Source organism: Babylonia areolata, chromosome 16, assembly GCF_041734735.1.
Source record: "Babylonia areolata isolate BAREFJ2019XMU chromosome 16, ASM4173473v1, whole genome shotgun sequence".
Lineage (NCBI taxonomy): Eukaryota > Metazoa > Mollusca > Gastropoda > Neogastropoda > Buccinidae > Babylonia > Babylonia areolata.
The window spans coordinates 13,238,069-13,257,997 of record NC_134891.1 but is presented as its reverse complement, the minus strand read 5'-3'; the positions used below and the strand labels follow the sequence as shown (position 1 = coordinate 13,257,997).

General features: G+C 42.4%; 2 protein-coding genes across 2 annotated transcripts; both read right to left on the bottom strand.

The window, feature by feature from the left end:
• Positions 1-2,118: 2,118 nt before the first annotated feature.
• On the bottom strand, positions 2,119-4,676 carry LOC143290758 (uncharacterized). Its single transcript, XM_076600271.1, has 5 exons — positions 4,487-4,676; positions 4,253-4,435; positions 3,675-4,087; positions 2,552-2,637; positions 2,119-2,302 (listed from the first exon to the last, which is right to left on the bottom strand). Exons 1-5 carry the CDS (start codon positions 4,674-4,676, stop codon positions 2,119-2,121), a joined length of 1,056 nt encoding a protein of 351 aa, XP_076456386.1.
• Positions 4,677-4,996: 320 nt separating this feature from the next.
• On the bottom strand, positions 4,997-12,014 carry LOC143290756 (uncharacterized). The gene is made up of 9 exons (XM_076600270.1): positions 11,997-12,014; positions 11,399-11,634; positions 10,934-11,025; positions 9,588-10,090; positions 9,077-9,324; positions 8,276-8,829; positions 8,039-8,122; positions 6,992-7,160; positions 4,997-5,147 (listed from the first exon to the last, which is right to left on the bottom strand). Exons 1-9 carry the CDS (start codon positions 12,012-12,014, stop codon positions 4,997-4,999), a joined length of 2,055 nt encoding a protein of 684 aa, XP_076456385.1.
• Between the last annotated feature and the right edge of the window lie 7,915 nt (positions 12,015-19,929).

The window sequence follows — 19,929 nt, the reverse complement described above, 5'->3', positions numbered from 1 at the left end:
GGTGTTGAAGGTATCACTGTACTGGTTGTTGTAGGTGTTGTATGTATCATTGTACTGGTTGTTGTAGGTGTTGTAGGCATCACTATAGTTGTTGTAGGTGTTGAAGTTATCATTGTACTGGTTGTTCCAGGTATCACTGTAGTGGTTGTGGGTGTTAAAGTAATGATTGGACTGGTTTTTGTAGGTATCACTGTACTGGTTGTTGTAGGGGTCATTGTACTGGTTATGGGTGTTGTAGGTATCACTGTACTGGTTGTTGTAGGTGTCATTGTACTGGTTGTACGTTTTGTCCGTATCACTGTACTGGTTGTTGTAGGTGTGATTGCACGAGCTGTTGCAGTTGTTTTAGGTATTAGTGTTGTAGTGGTTGTGGGTATTATTGTACTGATTGTTGTAGGCATTGCAGGTATCACTGTACTGGTTGTTGTAGGGGTCATTGTACTGGTTATGGGTGTTGTAGCTATCACTGTACTGGTTGTTGTACGTGTCATTGTACTGGTTGTAGGTTTTGTAGGTATCACTGTACTGGTTGTTGTAGGTGTCATTGTACTGGTTGTAGGTTTTGTAGGTATCACTGTACTGGTTGTTGTAGGTGTCATTGTACTGGTTGTGTGTGTTTCAGGTATCACTGTACTGGTTGTTGTATGTGTCATCGTACTAGTTGTAGGTGTTGTAGGTATCACTGTACTGGATGTTGTAGGTGTTATATGTATCACGATACTGGATATTGTAGGTATTACTGTACTGCTTCTAGTAGGTGTTGTATGTATCACTGCACTGGTTAGTGTAGGCGCCACTGTGGATGTGCTGGTTGTTGTACGTATCACTGGTGTTTGTGTTATTGTACTGGTTGTAGGTGTTGTAGGTATCACTGTACTGGTTGTCATATGCTTTGTTGTTATTACTGTCGTGGTTGTTGAAGGTGTGATTGCACGAGCTGTTGCAGTTGTTGTAGGTATCAGGGTTGTGGTGGTTGTGGGTATTATTGTACTGATTGTTGTAGGCATTGTAGGTATCACTGTACTGGTTGTTGTAGGTGTCATTGTACTGGTTGTGGGTGTTGTAGGTATCACTGTACCGGTTGTTGTAGGTGTCATTGTACTGGTTGTAGGTGTTGTAGGTATCACTGTACTGGTTGTCGTAGGTGTCACTGTACTGGTTGTGGATGTTTCAGGTATCACTGTACTGGTTGTTGTAAGTGTCATCGTAATGGTTGTAGGTGTTGTAGGTATCACTGTACTGGTTGTTATAGGTGTAGTCGATGTCACTGTACTGGATATTGTAGGTGTTGTATGTACCACTGTACTGGATATTGTAGGTATTACTGTACTGCTTGTAGTAGGTGTTGTATGTATCACTGTTGAAGGTATCACTGTACTTGTTGTTGTAGGTGCTGTAGCTGTAACTGTTTTGGTTTTCTGAGGTGTTGAAGGTATCACTGTACTGGTTGTTGTAGGTGTTGTATGTATCATTGTACTGGTTGTTGTAGGTGTTGTAGGCATCACTATAGTTGTTGTAGGTGTTGAAGTTATCATTGTACTGGTTGTTCCAGGTATCACTGTAGTGGTTGTGGGTGTTAAAGTAATGATTGGACTGGTTTTTGTAGGTATCACTGTACTTGTTGTTGTAGGGGTCATTGTACTGGTTATGGGTGTTGTAGGTATCACTGTACTGGTTGTTGTAGGTGTCATTGTACTGGTTGTACGTTTTGTCCGTATCACTGTACTGGTTGTTGTAGGTGTGATTGCACGAGCTGTTGCAGTTGTTTTAGGTATTAGTGTTGTAGTGGTTGTGGGTATTATTGTACTGATTGTTGTAGGAATTGCAGGTATCACTGTACTGGTTGTTGTAGGGGTCATTGTACTGGTTATGGGTGTTGTAGCTATCACTGTACTGGTTGTTGTACGTGTCATTGTACTGGTTGTAGGTTTTGTAGGTATCACTGTACTGGTTGTTGTAGGTGTCATTGTACTGGTTGTGTGTGTTTCAGGTATCACTGTACTGGTTGTTGTATGTGTCATCGTACTGGTTGTAGGTGTTGTAGGTATCACTGTACTGGATGTTGTAGGTGTTATATGTATCACGATACTGGATATTGTAGGTATTACTGTACTGCTTCTAGTAGGTGTATGTATCACTGCACTGGTTAGTGTAGGTGCCACTGTGGATGTGCTGGTTGTTGTACGTATCACTGGTGTTTGTGTTATTGTACTGGTTGTAGGTGTTGTAGGTGTGACTGTAGTGGTTGTCATATGCTTTGTTTTTATTACTGTCGTGGTTGTTGAAGGTGTGATTGCACGAGCTGTTGCAGTTGTTGTAGGTATCAGGGTTGTGGTGGTTGTGGGTATTATTGTACTGATTGTTGTAGGCATTGTAGGTATCACTGTACTGGTTGTTGTAGGTGTCATTGTACTGGTTGTGGGTGTTGTAGGTATCACTGTACCGGTTGTTGTAGGTGTCATTGTACTGGTTGTAGGTGTTGTAGGTATCACTGTACTGGTTGTCGTAGGTGTCACTGTACTGGTTGTGAATGTTTCAGGTATCACTGTACTGGTTGTTGTAAGTGTCATCGTAATGGTTGTAGGTGTTGTAGGTATCACTGTACTGGTTGTTATAGGTGTAGCCGATGTCACTGTACTGGATATTGTAGGTGTTGTATGTACCACTTTACTGGATATTGTAGGTATTACTGTACTGCTTGTAGTAGGTGTTGTATGTATCACTGTTGAAGGTATCACTGTACTCATTTTCGTAGGTGCTGTAGCTATAACTGTTTTGGTTTTCTGAGGTGTTGAAGGTATCACTGTACTGGTTGTTGTATATATCATTGTACTGGTTGTTGTAGGTGTTGTATATATCATTGTACTGGTTGTTGTAGGTGTTGTATGTATCATTGTACTGGTTGTTGTAGGTGTTGAAGGTGTCGCTGTACTGGTAGTTGTAGGTGTCACGGTATTGGTTGTTTTAGCTGTTACATTGATCAGTGGAATGGTTGTTGTAGGCATCACTATAGTTGTTGTAGGTGTTGAAGTTATCATTGTACTGGTTGTTCCAGGTATCACTGTAGTGGTTGTGTGTGTTAAAGTAATGATTGGACTGGTTTTTGTAGGTATCACTGTACTGGTTGTTGTAGGGGTCATTGTACTGGTTATGGGTGTTGTAGGTATCACTGTACTGGTTGTTGTAGGTGTCATTGTACTGGTTGTATGTTTTGTCGGTATCACTGTACTGGTTGTTGTAGGTGTGATTGCACGAGCTGTTACACTTGTTGTAGGTATTAGTGTTGTAGTGGTTGTGGGTATTATTGTACTGATTGTTGTAGGCATTGCAGGTATCACTGTACTGGTTGCAGGTGTTGTAGGTATCACTGTACTGGTTGTTGTAGGTGTCAATGTACTGGTTGTGGGTGTTGTAGGTATCACTGTACCGGTTGTTGTAGGTGTCATTGTACTGGTTGTGGGCATTGTAGGTATCACTGTACTGGTTGTTGTAGGTGTCATTGCACTGGATGTGTGTGTTGTAGGTATCACAGTACTGGTTGTTGTAGGTGTTGTAGGTATCACTGTACCGGATGTTGTTGGTGTTATATGTATCACGGTACTGGATATTGTATGTATCACTGTACTGCTCGTAGTAGGTGTTGTATGTATCACTGTCCTGGATATTGTAGGTACCATTGTAATTCTTGTAGTAGGTGTTGTATGTATCAGTGTTGAAGGTATCACTGTACTCGTTGTTGTAGGTGCTGTAGCTATAACTGTTTTGGTTTTCTGAGGTGTTGAAGGTATCACTGTACTGCTTGTAGTAGGTGTTGTATGTATCAGTGTTGAAGGTATCACTGTACTCGTTGTTGTAGTGGTCATTGTACTGGTCATGGGTGTTGTAGGTATCACTGCACTGGTTGTTGTAGGTGTCATTGTACTGTTTGTAGGTGTTGTAGGTATCACTGTACTGGTTGTTGTAGGTGTCACTGTACTAGTTGTAGGTATTTCAGGTATCACTGTACTGGTTGTTGTATGTGTCATCGTACTAGTTGTAGGTGTTGTAGGTATCACTGCACTGGTTGTTGTAGATGTTGTAGGTATCACTGTACTGGATGTTGTAGGTGTTATATGTATCACGGTACTAGATATTGTAGGTATTACTGTACTGCTTGTAGTAGGTGTTGTATGTATCACTGCACTGGTTATTGTAGGTGCCACTATGGATGTGCTGGTTGTTGTAGGTATCACTGGTGTTTGTGTCATCGTACTTGTTGCAGGTGTTGTAGGTGTCACTGTACTGGTTGTTATAGGTGTAGTCGATGTCACTGTACTGGATATTGTAGGTGTTGTATGTATCACTGTACTAGATATTGTAGGTATCACTGTACTGCTTGTAGTAGGTGTTGTATGTATCACTGTTGAAGGTATCACTGTACCCGTTGTTGTAGGTGCTGTAGCTATAACTGTTTTGGTTTTCTGAGGTGTTGAAGGTATCACTGTACTGGCTGTTGTAGGTGTTGAAGGTGTCGCTGTACTTGTTGTTGTAGATATCACTGTTCTGGTTGTTGTAGGTGTCAATGTAGATGTGCTGGTTGTTGTAGGTGTCAATGTAGATGTGCTGGTTGTTGTACGTATCACTGTACTGGTTGTTTTAGCTGTTACAGTGATCAGTGGAGTGGTTGTTGTAGGCATCACTATAGTTGTTGTAGGTGATGAAGTTATCACTGTACTGGTTGTTGTAGGGTCATTGTACTGGTTATGGGTGTTGTAGGTATAACTGTATGGTTGTTGTAGGTGTCATTGTACTGGTTGTAGGTTTTGTAGGTATCACTGTACCGGTTGTTGTAGGTGTCATTGTACTGGTTGTAGGTGTTGTAGGTATCACTGTACTGGTTGTCGTAGGTGTCACTGTACTGGTTGTGGATGTTTCAGGTATCACTGTACTGGTTGTTGTAAGTGTCATCGTAATGGTTGTAGGTGTTGTAGGTATCACTGTATGGTTGTTATAGGTGTTAGTCGATGTCACTGTACTGGATATTGTAGGTGTTGTATGTACCACTGTACTGGATATTGTAGGTATTACTGTACTGCTTGTAGTAGGTGTTGTATGTATCACTGTTGAAGGTATCACTGTACTTGTTGTTGTAGGTGCTGTAGCTGTAACTGTTTTGGTTTTCTGAGGTGTTGAAGGTATCACTGTACTGGTTGTTGTAGGTGTTGTATGTATCATTGTATGGTTGTTGTAGGTGTTGTAGGCATCACTATAGTTGTTGTAGGTGTTGAAGTTTATCATTGTACTGGTTGTTCAGGTATCACTGTATGTGGTTGTGGGTGTTAAAGTAATGATTGGACTGGTTTTTGTAGGTTCACTGTACTGTTGTTGTAGGGGTCATTGTACTGGTTATGGGTGTTGTAGGTATCACTGTACTGGTTGTTGTAGGGTCATTGTACTGGTTGTACGTTTTGTCGTATCACTGTATGGTTGTTGTAGGTGTGATTGCACGAGCTGTTGCAGTTGTTTTAGGTATTAGTGTTGTAGTGGTGTGGGTATTATTGTACTGATTGTTGTAGGAATTGCAGGTATCACTGTACTGGTTGTTGTAGGGGTCATTGTACTGGTTATGGGTGTTGTAGCTATCACTGTATGGTTGTTGTACGTGTCTTGTACTGGTTGTAGGTTTTGTAGGTATCACTGTACTGGTTGTTGTAGGTGTCATTGTACTGGTTGTGGTGTTTCAGGTATCACTGTACTGGTTGTTGTATGTGTCATGTAACTGGTTGTAGGTGTTGTAGGTATCACTGTACTGGATGTGTAGGTGTTATATGTATCACGATACTGGATATTGTAGGTATTACGTATGCTTCTGTAGGTGTATCACATGCATGGTTAGTGAGGTGCACTGTGGTGTGTGGTTGTTGTACGTATCACTGGTGTTGTGTGTTATTGTACTGGTTGTAGTGTGTAGGTGTGATGTAGTGGTTGTCATATGCTTTGTTTTTATGTACTGTCGAGGTTGTTGAGGTGGATGCCTGAGCTGTGCATTGTTGTAGGTATCAGGGTTGTGGTGGTTTGGTTTATTGTACTGTTGTTGTAGGCTTGTAGGTATCACTGTATGGTTGTTGTAGGTGTCATTGTATGGCTTGTGGGTGTTGTAGGTATCTACTGTACGGTTGTTGTAGGTGTCATTGTCACTGGTTGTTGGTGTTGTAGGTATCATGTACGGTTGTGTGGTGTCTGTTGGTTGTGAATGTTTCAGGTATCACTGTATGGTTGTTGTAAGTGCTGTAATGTTGTAGGTGTTGAGGTATCACTGTACTGGTTGTTATAGGTGTAGCCGATGTCACTGTACTGGATATTGTAGGTGTTGTATGTTACCACTTTACTGGATATTGTAGGTATTACTGTACTGCTTGTAGTAGGTGTTGTATGTATCACTGTTGAGGTATTCACTGTACTCATTTTCGTAGGTGCTGTAGCTATAAACTGTTTTGGTTTTCTGAGGTGTTGAAGGTATCACTGTACTGGTTGTTGTATATATCATTGTACTGGTTGTTGTAGGTGTTGTATATATCATTGTACTGGTTGTTGTAGGTGTTGTATGTATCATTGTACTGGTTGTTGTAGTGTTGAAGTGTCGCTGTACTGGTTGTTGTAGGTGTCACGGTATTGGTTGTTTTAGATGTAACAGGGATCAGTGTACTGGTTGTTGTAGGTATCAGTGTACTGGTTGTAAGTGTTAAAGTAATGATTGTACTGGTTTTCGAAGTTATCACTGTACTGGTTGTTGTAGGGGTCATTGTACTGGTTGTAGGTGTTGTAGGTATCACTATACTGGTTGTTGTAGGTGTCATTGTACTGGTTGTAGGTGTTGTAGGTATCACTGTACTGGATGTTGTAGGTGTCACTGTACTGGTTGTGGGTATTTCAGGTATCACTGTACTGGTTCTTGTAAGTGTTGTAGGTATCACTGTACTGGTTGTTGTAGGTGTTGTAGGTATCACTGTACTGGATGTTGTAGGCGTTATATGTATGACGGTACTGGATATTGTAGGTATCACTGCACTGGTTATTGTAGGTGCCACTGTGGATGTGCTGGTTTGTGTAGGCATCACTGGTGTTTGTGTCATTGTACTGATTGTAGGTGTTGTAGGTGTCACTGCACTTGTTGTCATAGGCTTTGTAGTTATTATTGTAGTGGTTGTTGAAGGTGTCATTGCACGATCTGTTGCAGTTGTAGTAGGTATTAGTGTTGCGGTGGTTGTGGGTATTATTGTACTGATTATTTTAGGCATTGTAGGTATCACTGTACTGGTTGTAGGTGTTGTAGGTATCACTGTACTGGTTTTTGTAGGTGTCATAGTACTGGTTGTGGGTGTTTCAGGTATCACTGTACCGGTTGTTGTAGGTGTCATAGTACTGGTTGTGGGTGTTTCAGGTATCACTGTACCGGTTGTTGTAGGTGTCATAGTACTGGTTGTGGGTGTTTCAGGTATCACTGTACTGGTTGTTATAGGTGTAGCTGATGTCACTGTACTGGATGTTGTAGTCGTTCTATGCATAACTGTACTGGATATTGTAGGTATCACTGTGCTGCTTGTGGTAGGTGTTGTATGTATTACTACACTTGTTATTGTAGGTGCAAATGTAGATGTGCTGGTTGTTGTAGGTATCACTGTATTGGTTGTTGTACGTGTTGTAGGTGTCATTGTATTGGTTGTAGGTGCTGTAGATGTCACTGTACTGGTTGTCGTAGGTTTTTTAGTTATTACTATAGCGGTTGTTGTAGGTGTGATTGCACTAGCTGTTGTAGTTGTTGTAGGAATCAGTGTACTGGTTGTTATTCGCATCATAGTTGTGGTGGTTGTGGATATTATTGTACTGATTGTTGCAGGCATTGTAGGTATCACTATACTGGTTTTCGTGGGTGTCAGAGTACTTGTTGTAGTAAGTGTCAAAGTACTTGTTGTAGGTGTTGTAGGTATCACTGCACTACTTGTAGTAGGTGTATGTATCACTTCACTGGTTATTGTAGGTGTTGTAGGTATCATTGTACTTGATGTTGTAGGTATCACTGTACTGGTTGTTGTAGGTTTTGTAGTTATTACTGTAGTGGTTGTTGCAGGTGTGATCGTACTAGCTGTTGTAAGTATCAGTGTACTGGTTGTTATTGGTATCAGTGTTGTGGTGGTTGTGGGTATTATTGTACTGATTGTTGTAGGCATTGTAGGTATCACTATACTGGTTGTCGTGTGTGTCAGAATACTTGCTTTTGTCGTATGTGTTACTATACTGGTTGTACTGGTTGTTGTAGGTGTCATTGTACTGGTTGTAGGTGTTGTAGGTATCACTGTACTGGTTGTTGTAGGTGTCATTGTACTGGTAGTGGGTGTTGTAGGTATCACTGTACTGGTTATTGCAGGTGTCATTGTGCTGGTTGTTGTAGGTGTTACTGTACTGGTTGTTGTAGGTCTTGTAGGCATCACTCTACTGGTTTTTGTAGATATCATTTTCCTGGTTGTTGTAGGTATAACTGTACTTGTTGTTGTAGGTGTCGTATGTGTCATTGTTCTGGTTGTTGTAAGTGTTGTAGGTGTCACTGTACTGTTCGTACTAGGTGTCACTGTTCTGGTTGTCATAACTGTCATTGTGCTGGTTGTTGTAGGTATCACTGTACTTGATGTTGTAGGTGTTGTAGGTATCAGTGTACTTGTTCTTGTAGGTATCGCAATACTGGAGGTCGTAAGTGTCACTGTAGTGCCTGTTGAAGGTGTTGTAGGTATTACTGTACTTGTGGTTGTTGTTGGTCTGACTGTATTTGCTGTTGTTGTTGTAGGTGTCAGTGTGCTGGTTGTTACTGGTATCAATGTTGTGGTTTTCGTAGGTGTCACTGAACTGGTTGTGGGTGTTGTACGTATCACTGTACTGGTTGTTGTAAGTGTCACTGTACTGGTTTTATGTGTTGCAGATATCACAGGACTCGTTGATGTAGGTATCACTGTACTGCTTGCAGTAGGTTTTGTAGGTATCACTGTACTGGATGCTGTTGATGTTATAGGGGTCAGTTTAGTGGTTGTTGTCGGTCTCACTCTACTTGATGTTGTAGGTATCACTGTGTTGGTTGTTGTCAGTGTCACTGAACTGGTTGTTGTCGGTGTCACTGAACTGCTTGTTGTAGGAGTCAATGTGCTGGTTGTTGTCAGTGCCACTGAACTGCTTGTTGTAGGTGTTAATGTGCTGGTTGTTGTAGGTGTCACTGTGCTGGTTGTTGTAGGAGTCACTGTGCTGGTTGTTGCAGGTATCACTGGACTCGTTGATGTAGGTTTTGTAGGTATCACTGTACTGGATGTTGTTGCTGTTATAGGGGTCAGTATAGTGGTTGTTGTCGGTCTCACTCTACTTAATGTTGCAGGTGTTAAACTACTCATTGTACTGGTTGCTGTAGGTATCACTGTACTGGTTGCTGTAGGTATCACTGTACTGGTTGCTGTAGGAACCACAGTACCGGTTGTTGTGGGCGTTGTAGGTATCACTGTGCTGGTTGTTGTAGGTGTCACTGAACTGGTTGCTGTAGGTGTCACTGTGCTGGTTGTTGTTAGTGTCACTGAACTGGTTGTTGTAGGAGTCACTGTGCTGGTTGTTGTCAGTGCCACTGTGCTGGTTGTTGTAGGAGTCACTGTGCTGGTTGTTATAGGGGTCACTGTGCTGGTTGCTGTCGGTGTCACTGAACTGGTTGTTGTAGGAGTCACTGTGCTGGTTGTTGTCAGTGTCACTGAACTGGTTGTTGTAGGAGTCACTGTGCTGGTTGTTGTCAGTGCCACTGTGCTGGTTGTTGTAGGAGTCACTGTGCTGGTTGTTATAGGGGTCACTGTGCTGGTTGCTGTCGGTGTCACTGAACTGGTTGTTGTAGGGGTCACTGTGCTGGTTGTTGTCAGTGTCACTGAACTGGTTGTTGTAGGAGTCACTGTGCTGGTTGTTGTCAGTGCCACTGTGCTGGTTGTTGTAGGAGTCACTGTGCTGGTTGTTATAGGGGTCACTGTGCTGGTTGTTGTCGGTGTCACTGAACTGGTTGTTGTAGTGATCACTGTGCTGGTTGTTGTCAGTGTCACTGTGCTGGTTGTTGAAGGTATGACTGTGCTGGTTGTTTTATGTGTCACTGTACTGATTCTTGTGGGGCTTGTAGACATGAATGTAGTTGCAGTTGGTACTAGGCTGTTCGTCTTTATCGTCAATGTTGTTGGTGTTGGCGTCCTTGTTTTCTCTGCTATGGACATTGTCAGTTGAGGAGTAGAAGTTTGAAAATCAGGTACAGATTGTGTCGGGGATGTTGGTAAAGAGATTGTTGGAACGTTTTGTTTGACAATGGAGAGAGTTGGGACTGCATGTGTTTGTTGTGTATGAGTTGATGTTTTCGTTGCCACTGATATCGTTGATGCTGCCCTGTCAAAAATGGACATAGTTGGTTTGGAAGTCACCGTTGGTTCGACTGCCATTGATAGAGTAGTCGGAAATGATGCATCCGAAACTACTGATAAAGTTGGTGTTATTGTGGTGGTGGTTGTAGGTATCACTGTCCTGGTTGTTGTAGATATCTCTGTACTGGTTGTTGTAGGTATCACTGTACTGGTTATTGTTGGTAGAAGTGCACTGGTTGTTGTAGGTATCATTGTAGTTCTTGTTGTAGGTATCACCGTATTGGTTGTAGGTATCGCTGTGCTGCTTGTGAGTGTAATGGTTGTAGGTGTTGTGGATGCCACTGTACTTGTTGTTATTGGTATCACCGTATTCGTTGTACGTATCATTGTAGTACTTGTTGTAGGTATCACTGTACTGGTTGTTGTAGGTGCTGAAGGTATCACTGTTGTAGGTGTTGAAGGTATCACTGTACTAGTTGTTGTAGGTGTTGAAGGTATCACTGTACTAGTTGTAGGTGTTGAAGGTATCACTGTACTGGTTGTTGTAGGTGTTGAAGGTATCACTGTACTAGTTGTAGGTGTTGAAGGTATCACTGTACTGGTTGTAGGTGTTGAAGGTATCACTGTACTAGTTGTAGGTGTTGAAGGTATCACTGTACTAGTTGTAGGTGTTGTAGGTATCACTGTACTGGTTGTGGGTGTTGAAGGTATCCCTGTACTGGATTTTGTAGGTATCACTGTACTGCTTGTAGTAGGTGTTGTACGTATCACTGTACTGGTTGTTGTAAGTGTCACTGAACTGGTTTTAGGTGTTGGAGATATCACTGGGCTCGTTGATGTAGGTATCACTGTACTGCTTGCAGTAGGTTTTGTAGGTATCACTGTACTGGATGTTGTTGCTGTTATAGGGGTCAGTATAGTGGTTGTTGTTGGCCTCACTCTACTTGATGTTGCAGGTGTTGAAGTATTCATTGTACTGGTTGCTTTAGGTATCACTGTGCTGGTTGTTGTAGGGGTCACTGAACTGGTTGTTGTAGGGGTCACTGTGGTTGTTGTTGTAGGGGTCACTGTGGTTGTTGTTGTAGGCGTCACTGAACTGGTTGTTGTAGGGGTCACTGTGGTTGTTGTCAGTGTCACTGTGCTGGTTGTTGTAGGGGTCACTGAACTGGTTGTTGTAGGGGTCACTGAACTGGTTGTTGTAGGGGTCACTGTGCTGGTTGTTGTCAGTGTCACTGTGCTGGTTGTTGAAGGTATGACCGTGCTGGTTGTTTTATATGTCACTGTACTGATTCTTGTAGGGCTTGTAGACATGAATGTAGTTGCTGTTGTTACTAGGCTGTTCGTCTTTGCCGTCAATGTTGTTGGTGTTAGCGTCCTTGTTTTCTCTGCTGCAGATATTGTCAGTCCAGGGGTAGAAGTTTGAAAATCAGGTACAGATAGTGTTGGGGATGTTGGTAAAGAGATTGTTGGGATGTTTTGTTTGACAATGGAGAGAGTTGGGACTGCATGTGTTTGTTGTGTATAAGCTGATGTTTTCTTTGCCACTGATATCGTTGATGCTGGCCTGTCAAAAATGGACATAGTTGGTTTGGAAGTCACCGTTGGTTCGACTGCCATTGATAGAGTAGTCGGAAATGATGCATCCGAAACTACTGATAAAGTTGGTGTTATTGTGGTGGTGGTTGTTGGTATCACTGTGCTGGTTGTTGTAGGTATCACTGTACTGGTTGTTGTAGATGTCACTGTGCTGGTAGTTGTAGGTGTCACTGTGCTGGTTGTTGTTGGTGTCACTGTGCTTCTAGTTGTAGGTGTCACTGTGTTGGTAGTTGTAGGTGTCACTGTGCTGGTTGTTGTCGGTGTCATTGTGCTGGTAGTTGTAGGTATCTCTGATGTGGTAAATGGGCTGATTGTTGTTGGAATGGACGTGCTTGCTTTCTCTGGAATTGACGGTGTCATCGGAGGCGTAGCTGTTTGTAAGATATGTATGGATACCGTTGGTGATGTTCGTGACGGTAAAGATGTTCGAACAGAGAGGGTTGGGATCGTCTGTGTTTGTCGTGTTGGAGTTGATGGTTTTGTTGCTACTGATATCGTTGATGTTTGTTTTGGAGTTGATGGTTTTGTTGCTACTGATATCGTTGATGCTTGTCGTGTTGGAGTTGATGGTTTTGTTGCTACTGATATCGTTGATGTTTGTTTTGGAGTTGATGGTTTTGTTGCTACTGATATCGTTGATGCTTGTTTTGGAGCTGATGGTTTTGTTGCTACTGATATAGTTGATGCTTGTCGTTTTGGAGTTGATGGTTTTGTTGCTATTGATATCGTTGATGCTTGTCGTTTTGGAGTTGCTGGTTTTGTTGCTACTGATATCGTTGATGCTTGTTGTTTTGAAGTTGATGGTTTTGTTGCTACTGATATCGTTGATGCTTGTTGTTTTGAAGTTGATGGTTTTGTTGCTACTGATATCGTTGATGCTTGTTGTTTTGAAGTTGATGGTTTTGTTGCTACTGATATCGTTGATGCTTGTTGTTTTGAAGTTGATGGTTTTTTTGCTATTGATATCGTTGATGCTTGTTTTGGAGTTGATGGTTTTGTTGCTACGGATATGGTTGATGCTTGTCGTTTTGGAGTTGATGGTTTTGTTGCTACTGATATCGTTGATGCTTGTCGTTTTGAAGTTGATGGTTTTTTTGCTATTGATATCGTTGATGCTTGTTTTGGAGTTGATGGTTTTGTTGCTACTGATATCGTTGATGCTTGTCGTTTTGGAGTTGATGGTTTTGTTGCTACTGATATGGTTGATGCTTGTCGTTTTGGAGTTGATGGTTTTGTTGCTACTGATATGGTTGATGCTTGTCGTTTTGGAGTTAATGGTTTTGTTCCTACTGATATCGTTGATGCTTGTTTTGGAGTTGATGGTTTTGTTGCTACTGATATGGTTGGTGCTTGTCGTTTTGGAGTTGATGGTTTTGTTGCTACTGATATGGTTGATGCTTGTCGTTTTGGAGTTGATGGTTTTGTTGCTACTGATATCGTTGATGCTTGTTTTGGAGTTGATGGTTTTGTTGCTACTGATATGGTTGATGCTTGTCGTTTTAGAGTTGATGGCTTTGTTGCTGCTGATATCGTTGATGCTTGTCGTTTTGGAGTTGATGGTTTTGTTGCTACTGATATGGTTGATGCTTGTTTTGGAGTTGATGGTTTTGTTGCTACTGATATGGTTGATGCTTGTCGTTTTAGAGTTGATGGTTTTGTTGCTGTTGATATCGTTGATGCTGGCCTGTCAAGAATGGACATGGCTGGTTTGGTGGGTACTGGACGCTGGGAAGTAATCGTTGGTTTGGCTGCTATTGACAGAGTTGTTGGAAGCGATACACGTGGAGCTACTGATAAAGTTGGTTTGATCGTTGATGTCTGCAATGAAAGTGTGGACAGCACTTGCTCTAATGTTGTTTTCTTCAGTTCTCTGAGAGACAACGTGGGGCCAGTGACAACTGTCTGTGGAATGGATAAAGTGGTCCTCAGGTCAACTATTGACACTGGTCTGAGTGTTGGAACATTAGGTGTGACAGCCACCGACAATGTTGGGTTTGTAGGAAGGACACTTGAAGATGACGACTGCTTTGTTGAAGGTGACGGGTTACTGGTTTCTGAGGGTGTCACTGTACTGGTTGTTTTGGGTATTCCCGTACTGCTTTTGGGTATTCCTGTCCTGGTTGTTGTAGGTATTCCTGTACTGCTTGTTGTGGGTATCCCTGTACTGGTTGTGGGTATTCCTGTACTGGTTGTTGTGGGTATCCCTGTACTGGTTGTTGTAGGTATTCCTGTACTGGTTGTTGTGGGTATCCCTGTACTGGTTGTTGTAGGTATTTCTGTACTGGTTGTTGTAGTTATTCCTGTACTGCTTATTGTGGGTATTCTTGTACTGCTCGTTGGGGGTATATCTGTAGTGATTGTTGTGAGTATTCCTGTAATGGTTGTGGTGGGCATACCTGTACTCTTTGTTGTAGGTACTTCTGTACTGCTTGTTGTGGGTATACCTGTACTCTTTGTTGCAGGTATCCCTGTACTGCTTGTTGTGGGTGCACCTGCACTGATTGTTGTGGGGATAACCAAAGTAACAGTTGAAGGTGTTATAACACTTGCTGTTGGTTTCCCTGTTGTAGATGTTGCGATGTCAGCCACTGAAATTGGCAGCACGCTGGACGTTGAGTGCAACGGGGACGTTGGTGACTGGTCTACAATGGACAGCGTTGAATGCAGTGTTGTCCGTGTCGCATCTGGAGTTGTTTCTGGTCCGGGTATTGAGACAGGTGTTAGAGTAGCTTGGGTCGGCCTGGTCTGCTCCACAACGGACAACGTCGATTGAGAAGTTGGTTCTTCAACAGACAATGTTGGTCGAGAGGTAGACGTTTGTAAAACAGGCACTGACAATGTTGAAATGGGTGTTGGGGGAGCTGCAGTCAGAACGTCCTGTTCAACAACCATGGGCAGAGTTGACAGTGCGTCTGGAATCAGACTGTGTGTCTGTTGTTGAAGAATTGATATTGTTGAGTTTGAGGTTCTTGTTCTGTCCAGAAGAAGTGACTTTGTTGGTCTGGTTGTTGTAGGAGGCTGAGAAGCTGCTTCTGTCGCCGTGGGCAGTGTGCCGGAAAGCGATTCCCCTGCCATAAGAGATAACGTCGGCTCCATTGTTGTGTCTAACACAGACGTGGTGAGCGTTCCATCTGTCGGTTGTTCTGCTGGTGTGTTCGCTTGTCCTATGATAGACATTGTAGTCTTTGTTTCTGCTGTAGTTAGAATAGATAAAGTGTTCATGTCAGTCATTGATACTGTTTTGGATTTTGTCGTTGGACCGGTAGGATTGACAACCACTGACAGCATAGGGTCTATAGGCTGGATACTCGAAGAGGGAATTTCAGTTAATTGTGTCGTCACAGTTGGGATAAAAGACACATCATGGATGGACAGTGTTGGGTTCATTGGTGATTTTGTAGTCTCAGTCTTCGTCGTCGAAATGGCGTCTGTTTGTGGAACTGTTGAGGTTTTCCCTCCAATGACTGACAACGTTGGCGTGTGTTCTGTAGTAGTTGCTGGTTCTGTGACAGCAGTGTTATCTATGGCAAGAGTCACTATGAGTGTGAGTGTAGAAGTCTTCATGCCTTGAGTCATGGTGATTTTATCAGGAATAGATGACCCTGTCATCAAATGTGGTAAAGACACAGCTGACTTCACCATAGACACTGTAGGATTTACAGTTGATGTTGTTGGTACATCTGTGGTCAGAACAGTTGTTGATATATGGTTGGGTGATAACGTAGGATTGGAGGAAGCTGATTTCTGGGTGGGTGATAGCGTAGGATTGGAGGAGGCTGATTTCTGGGTGGGTGATAGCGTAGGATTGGAGGAAGCTGATTTCTGGGTGGGTGATAGTGTAGGATTGGAGGAAGCTGATTTCTGGGTGGGTGATAACGTATGATTGGAGGAAGCTGCGATACTCATCCCCGTTGCCATTGTGGTGGGCGATGGTTTGCTCTCTGCCACAGACAATGTTGGCGAAAATACTGAAACTGTGCGTAACCGTGTTGCTGAAGGATTTGTGTCGACGCTTTGTCTGACTGACAAAGTTTGAAGCGATGTAAACACAGTTGTCGGTGTAGTGAGAGTCGGTATAACTGTTCGATCAAGTGCTGACTCTCTGTCTGTTTTGCTGGTTGGTTTCGGTGTTGACTTGAACTTTTCCTGGCTGCTGGCGATGGATAAAGAGACGCCTGTTGTAGGCATGGTTGTTGTAACACCTGTAGGATCATTAACAGGCACGGCTGTTGTGACAGTTGCAGGATCATTAACAAGTGAAAGTAAAGACGACAAGAGTGGAGAAACCATTGAAGTGGTTGTGCGCCTAACATCTTGTTCAGCACCGGACAAAGAGGGCAGGGAGTCTATACTGAATGAAGTCGTGTCAGTCTGTGTGCCTGAACCTGTGGGTTCGTATACAGAAAGAGCTGACGGAAACATAGTCAACTGGAAATTAGAAGTGGGTTTAACAGTGGTTTGAACTCTAGGTATGGATGCACTGGATCGGACTATGGCCTCTGTCGCATCATAGATATAGATTATTGTTGGCTGTAAAGTGACAGAACCGTCCACAGAGAGGGAAGGTGTGTTGACGGTGGATGTGGACACGGGTGGATTGACCACCTGACGTCTGACGACGTGTTTGGCAACCTCTCCATTTTTCTCGTTTCCAGATATTGATTTCTTATCGAGCAGCAAATTCTGTTTGCTGTTCGTGTCATCAGTGTTGTGTGGAGACACTGTTTGTCGTTGGACATCTTGGAGGTCAGCACCACCACATTCTTCACTATTCTCATCACTTTCCTGGCCAGACAACACAGCAGAGCCAGCTATGAACCCTCCCACACCCTCCTCCCTGCTTCCAATCACTGTGCTATGGTCAGCATCTGCCAGCTGTCGACTGAAAGATTTATCTGTAGGTTGGCCTCCACTCGCGTCATCTCCGTAGATCAGTTTAGGAACTATAATTGTGTGACTGAGGAAACTCTCCAGATTTCCTCTGCCAGTGTGGTATCTTGTCAACAACTTAGGATGGACCGGACTTTTCTGGTGGATGAGATGCTCACCAGTTCCGTTCTCACAGTCGTATTTAGGATCAGTAGCGTTTCCTTTCATCCCAAATTTAAGAAAATGAACATACTTCTCAGGCCTTCGGTTTTTTGCGTCGGCTTCCCGATGGCCAAACTGGGGATCAGTCGGAAAGAAAACGGAATTTCCCGCACCCTTGAAGGAGGAAGGGAGGGTGTGTTTGGAGAAGTGTGAGCGCCGTGACAGCGAGGCACAGGACTGACAGCAGAGGGCCACAAGGGACAGGTCGGCCAGACACCTCCACACCGAACACGGCTGACCAGGGACATCGCCGCGGCAGCCAGAGGCTGAAAGAAAGAGAAAGAAAACAGGGACGTGTCGGTGATTTGAAACTAGTCTTTTCGTTTAAATAATCTGTAATTGTTCAACAGTACACATGATTACAATGCAAACAAAGACAAAAGAGCATCAACAAGCTTAAAGCTTTTCTGTGCTCACAATGTTGCACTTCAGTTTTAACATGACACCTGATGAATCATATTATCAGTTGTATCAAATAACATTCATCAACAGGAAGTAATGAAACAAAACAAATAAATACATAATATAGTAATATAATGCTACTATCAATATCAACATGAGATTAAATTTTTAGTGATCAAACTGCTCTTTTCGTTTGTTTAAATTTGTGTCTGATATCCAGAGCCAAGTAGGCTGGGTCTGTGTCTGTGTTTAGTTCCGTTACAATTCAGTTCAATTCAATTCAAAATACTTCATTGGCTGCTTCAACCAAAATTCTCTTTAGGCTCACTTAAAATAAAATACCCGTCAGCAAAATTCAAAGAGAAAAAAACAAACAACTGACACATCCTTCACTGATCACCATGCACAGATAGATTATTATGTAAAAAGAAAAACATGTGGGTAAGATACTATTACATTATGATTTAGAGTGTAACAACTGTGTGTGTGTTGCGTGTGTGTCCGTGCGTGTGCATGCATCGTTATGTGCGTGTGCACGCGCGCGCGAGCGCGCGTGTGCCTGTGTGTGTGAGCGTGTGTGCGCGCGCATGCAGGCGCGCGTATGTGTACGTTTCAATCATTATGAAAAGGAGAATATTCAGTAAGATAATTATAACATTTAAAAAGACAAATGTTCATCGACAAATAAAACAGAAAAAAACGAATGAGCAACTGGCATACCCTTCCTTGATCACAACGTACATTTGAACAAACATGTAAAAAGAAAACATTCAGGTAAGAAAACAAAAATTACATTTCAAGATAAAGTGAAACATTTCATTTATATAAAAGGAAATAAATTAATATTCAGTAAGATAATTATAACATTTAGAACATGAAATCACAGTTAAAAGGTCAAAACCGCCACCAAGACTAAAAGCATGTAAAACCCCTTTCACGCCCCTCTGCGGCAAAACAATAACACTGAACACGCACACACGCGCGCGCGCGCGCGCGCACACACACACACACACACACACGCGCGCGCACTTCTCCCCTCACCCCCTCCCCTCACTTCTTTCTTTACACGCATGCGTGCATACATATTGGGAAGAAAGACAACTGTAATCATAACAATAAACAAATCACAGGCAATGGAATAAAAACATTACTTGGCGAATTATTTATCACAGCAAAACAGAGGGGGTAAATGATTTTTTTGTACACATTCTTCTTTGCAAGAGGGATTTTACATCGTCTACCAGAAGGGAGTTTCTGAAAGACATAGTTAAGTAGATGAGTGGAATCATTAAAAATTTGGAGTGCTTTTCTGCTGAGAGTGGATTGGTATAGGGTGTTCAGTTGTTGCTGGCCAGGTTTACAACTCGTCTTAATTTTGTCTTTAATTTCACAGTCAGATTACCAAACCAGGCCACAATACTGAAAGCCATGACACTTTCTATCAGACTTCTGCATACCAGCTCAAGTATGTGTGGACTAACATGAAAACTTCTTAATTTTCGCAGTAAAAAGAGTCTCTGGAGCGCTTTCTTGGCAGTGGCATCAACATGTTCACTGAATGTGAGACTGTGATCAACTATAGTCCCTAGTTATTTAAAACTGTCCACTATTTCTACTTGTTTCTGATCTACTATGACTGGATTTTTTTTGTGTGTGTCCCTTTCACTGCCTAAAATAAGTTCTTTTGTTTTCTCCACGTTCAGTTCGAGAAAGTTATCCTTTAAGAAAGAGTTTATGACACTAATTTCTAAAAAAAAATACTGTGAAATTGAAAACTCGTCTTTTAAAAGACCTACTTAAGCCATGTTGTCAGCATATTTTACAAGATTGAGAAAAAGGTCTGAGCACCTGATGTCATTAATGTAGAGGGAGAAAAGCAAAGGGGATAAAACACAGCCATGCGGAACTCCAGTATTCACAGTAATATTTTCAGACAATATGGGCCAGCCAGAACTGACATTCAACTTGTCAACGTACGAGGGTCATTCAATAAATAAGGTGAATTTTTCGGTATAAGGACTTCTAATACAGATAGAAGCTTACTTTTTTTTTGTTTTTGTTTTGCTTCTTTATCACATGGATTTAATTTGTTTTGCAGATTAAAAAAAACTTTGAGAGTTTTGGCGATTAACAAAGATGGCTGACCAAGAAGCATGCTCCAGGATTGAACAGCGGTCAGTTATCAAGTTTTTGGTTGCTGAAGGGTGGAAACCAGTTGAAATTCATAGGAGAATGTCAACTGTGTATGGTGCCACATGTTTCAGCCGAAAAAATGTCTACAAGTGGGCTAAATTGTTTAAAGAAGGACGGAGCAGTGTTGAGGATGAAGACAGGCCTGGAAGGCCTACAGAAGTGAGGTCTCCTGAGGTGATCGAATCAGTCAATGACCTCATTCAGTCTGACAGAAGGGTGACAGTGGATGACATTGCAAGGACTTTGAGTT